Genomic DNA, 3,133 nt, shown 5'->3' on the forward strand with positions numbered 1-3,133 from the left:
TAAAATGCTGACAACTTGTATTGCTGCAGAACTGTGTCAAATCTGACCTTGGTTTGCCATTTCACTGCAATTTGAAACGCTATAATACCGTGCGTAACACAATACAAGGAAGACAGGGCTGCTCCTTTTAGAGATACAAGCAGGAGTGACAGCAGGTATTGATGACTGGGGACGAATACCAAGTAGATGTTTGTATGTCAAATGTTGGTCATGTTTGGCATCATTATAAAGATGTGTGTATATATATATATATATAATTTGGGCGTCACTTGTATAAACAAATAAAAAGAAATATAAGAAAATAGAAATAAAGGCGTATGTAAGATGTAAATGATGTGCATAATGCTATAATATAAACAAAATATATGTAAAGAAATATAAGTACTACAATTGGAAAATGAGAATATATATAAAATTAATATGAAATATGTACAAATATTTGCATTAAGACGTGCGATATATAGCATATAACCACAGTGCAAAAAAGTAAATACAAAATGCTGAGAAGAAGTGGGTTCTATTAAGTGTGTTAAATATAAATGCCAGAATGGTATAAATAAGAAATGAATAAGAATATTTCTTGAATAATTATAAGATAATTCACACTAGGTTTATGCTCTGAGCCACTGACAGCCAATACATTCAATTTTATTTTAATTTTATTTTTAAGAAAAATTGTAACTTGCACACTTTTCTAATATATAGTATGTCGTTGCACACTTGTTATTGTTCATAGTACGTTATTGTTATTCTATGTTAATATTTTATATTTTATATTTTCTAAGCTAGTTGTAGTAGTCTGGTATATTTATAGTGTATTCTAATATATTATTTATATTGTGTATACTATAGATATTACCTCTAGTGTTGATATGTATATTGATTGTATATTTATTGTTCCTGTGCATTTTCTGGATAACCTGCTGCTGTAACACAAGCATTTCCCAATTTGGGATCAATAAAGTACATCTATCTGTCTATATATCTATCTATCTATCTATCTATCTGTCTATCTATCTGTCTATCTGTCTATCTATCTAATGAGCCAGTTGTTCTTGTGTTAAGGCGTAGGTTATTTCTTTGCACATCCAACTTTAAAAGTTGAATTATGGTGTTCAATGCATACAAATGCATTCTGTAGAATACTGTCATGATGTGTGACACAAATAGAAATGTAACTTTTAATGCCTGATGGAAACATTATCTTTAGATTGTGAATAAACAGCCGGTGATGCTGTTGTCGTTTAACCATTCCATGACAGGGTGCCACAGAAACCCAGATGCAACTTGATGCTCGGCGGCTCTGCTGCAATGCACATCATTGTGATCAAATGACACACTGTACAAGAAAGTGTGACGTATTCTAATTTCAGTGTCTTTGTCTGCAGGCAACGAAGCCTCTGAGATTCTCAGCCGTACGACGTCATGATGTACGGACAGATCCTTCATCCGCACGACCCCGATGATCGCTTCATTAACGTCAACGTTGGTGGTTTCAAACAACGAATGGAGCACGACGTTCTGAAGCGATTCCCGCAAACACGTCTGAGTCGCCTTCTGTGTTGCAGCTCCGAAGAGGCGGCCCTGGAGCTCTGCGATGACTTCAGCCCCTCTGAGATGGAGTACTACTTTGACCGCAATCCGCGTTTTTTCTGCTACGTTCTCAACTTTTACCTCACGGGCAAAATCCACCTGGTGGACGGGTTGTGCGTGCTCTCTTTTTGCCAAGAGATCGAATATTGGGGCATCAAGGAGCGCCACCTGGACTTCTGCTGCAGCAACAAATTCCACGAAATGATGGATCTCGCTGAAGACAAGAGCTGGGACCAGGAGAGCGATGAACTGCAGCTCCACAGCTCGGACTCATCGACTGAGGAGCTGTCAGCTTTGGCGGAAGAAATGTTTGAAGGCTCCTGGTGTGCAGATGTCCGCAGGAACATCTGGATTCGACTTGAGGATCCAGGTTACTCCACTTCAGCCAAAGTGATGGCCGTAGCATCCCTAAGCGTGGTCCTTGTCTCTATTGTTGCCATGTGCGTCCACAGCATGCCGGACTTCCACCAAGTGGATCTCAATGATAAGAAGGTTGAAAACCCGGTGCTGAATATCTTTGAGGGCCTCTGTGTTCTGTTCTTCTCTGCAGAGTTTATTCTTCGCTTGGCTGTTGCACCATCAGCCAGGAAGTTCTTGTGCAGCCCTCTCAATATTATTGACTTAATGTCAATTATGCCCTTCTATGTCACTATGGCCTGTGATGTAATGGATGGAGGTGAGAGCCCAGAGCTGGAGAATGTTGGCAAAGTGGTGCAGATCTTAAGGTTGATGCGAGTGTTTCGAATCCTTAAACTCGCTCGCCACTCAGCTGGCCTCCGCTCTCTCGGTGCCACGCTGCGCCACAGCTCCAGTGAAGTCGGGCAGCTGGTGCTCTTCTTGTCCGTGGGCATTTCAATGTTTTCCGCTCTCATTTACTTCGTGGAAAAAGAATCGCAAGAGTCGGAGCTGCAGACTATGCCTATCGGCTGGTGGTGGGCCACCATTAGCATGACTACAGTGGGCTATGGGGACACCTGTCCCGTCACTCCTGGTGGGAAGCTGATAGGAACCCTGTGCATCCTCTGCGGGCTGCTGATCGTGGCTCTGCCCATCACTAACATCTTCAACAAATTCTCCAAGTTCTATGAGAGGAAAAGACAGCTAGATCTCAGACGAAGCAACAACTGAACCCTCGCCAGCGAGTTCCAGGATGCAATGTCAAAACATTTAACCCCCACAAACTCCTTCATCACTCACAAGAAGTTGTAAAAGAAGCTGTGGCCATGACACATGAGCAGGGGAAGAGGATTAGCTGCACAATGTACTATAATGAACTTGGCTAAAATAAATGGGGGATTAGTATTCAAAGGTCAAGCAAGTCTTTTTTTCTTGTGTCGTGACAAATATGTCTAGGGCTTAAAGGAACAGTGTGTAGGATTTCGGGGGATCTATTGGCTGAAATGGAATATAACATTAATAAGAGCGTTTTATTTAGTGTATAATCACCTGAAAATAAGAATCGTTGTGTTTTTGTTTGCTTAAAATGAGCCGTTTATATCTACATACGGAACGGGTCCAAAGAGTGCAGAAGAAAAGAGAC

At 41.1% G+C, this 3,133-nt stretch overlaps 1 protein-coding gene across 1 annotated transcript; it reads left to right on the plus strand.

Moving 5' to 3' along the window:
* The first annotated feature begins 1,278 nt into the window (after positions 1–1,278).
* On the plus strand, positions 1,279–2,879 carry kcns3a (potassium voltage-gated channel, delayed-rectifier, subfamily S, member 3a). Its single transcript, XM_037746842.1, has one exon. The coding sequence runs from the start codon at positions 1,426–1,428 to the stop codon at positions 2,719–2,721; it is 1,296 nt and encodes a 431-aa protein (XP_037602770.1). The 5' UTR covers positions 1,279–1,425; the 3' UTR covers positions 2,722–2,879.
* The last annotated feature ends 254 nt before the right edge of the window (positions 2,880–3,133 follow it).

The sequence above is a fragment of the Sebastes umbrosus genome, chromosome 16 (assembly GCF_015220745.1).
Source record: "Sebastes umbrosus isolate fSebUmb1 chromosome 16, fSebUmb1.pri, whole genome shotgun sequence".
Classification (NCBI taxonomy): Eukaryota; Metazoa; Chordata; class Actinopteri; order Perciformes; family Sebastidae; genus Sebastes; species Sebastes umbrosus.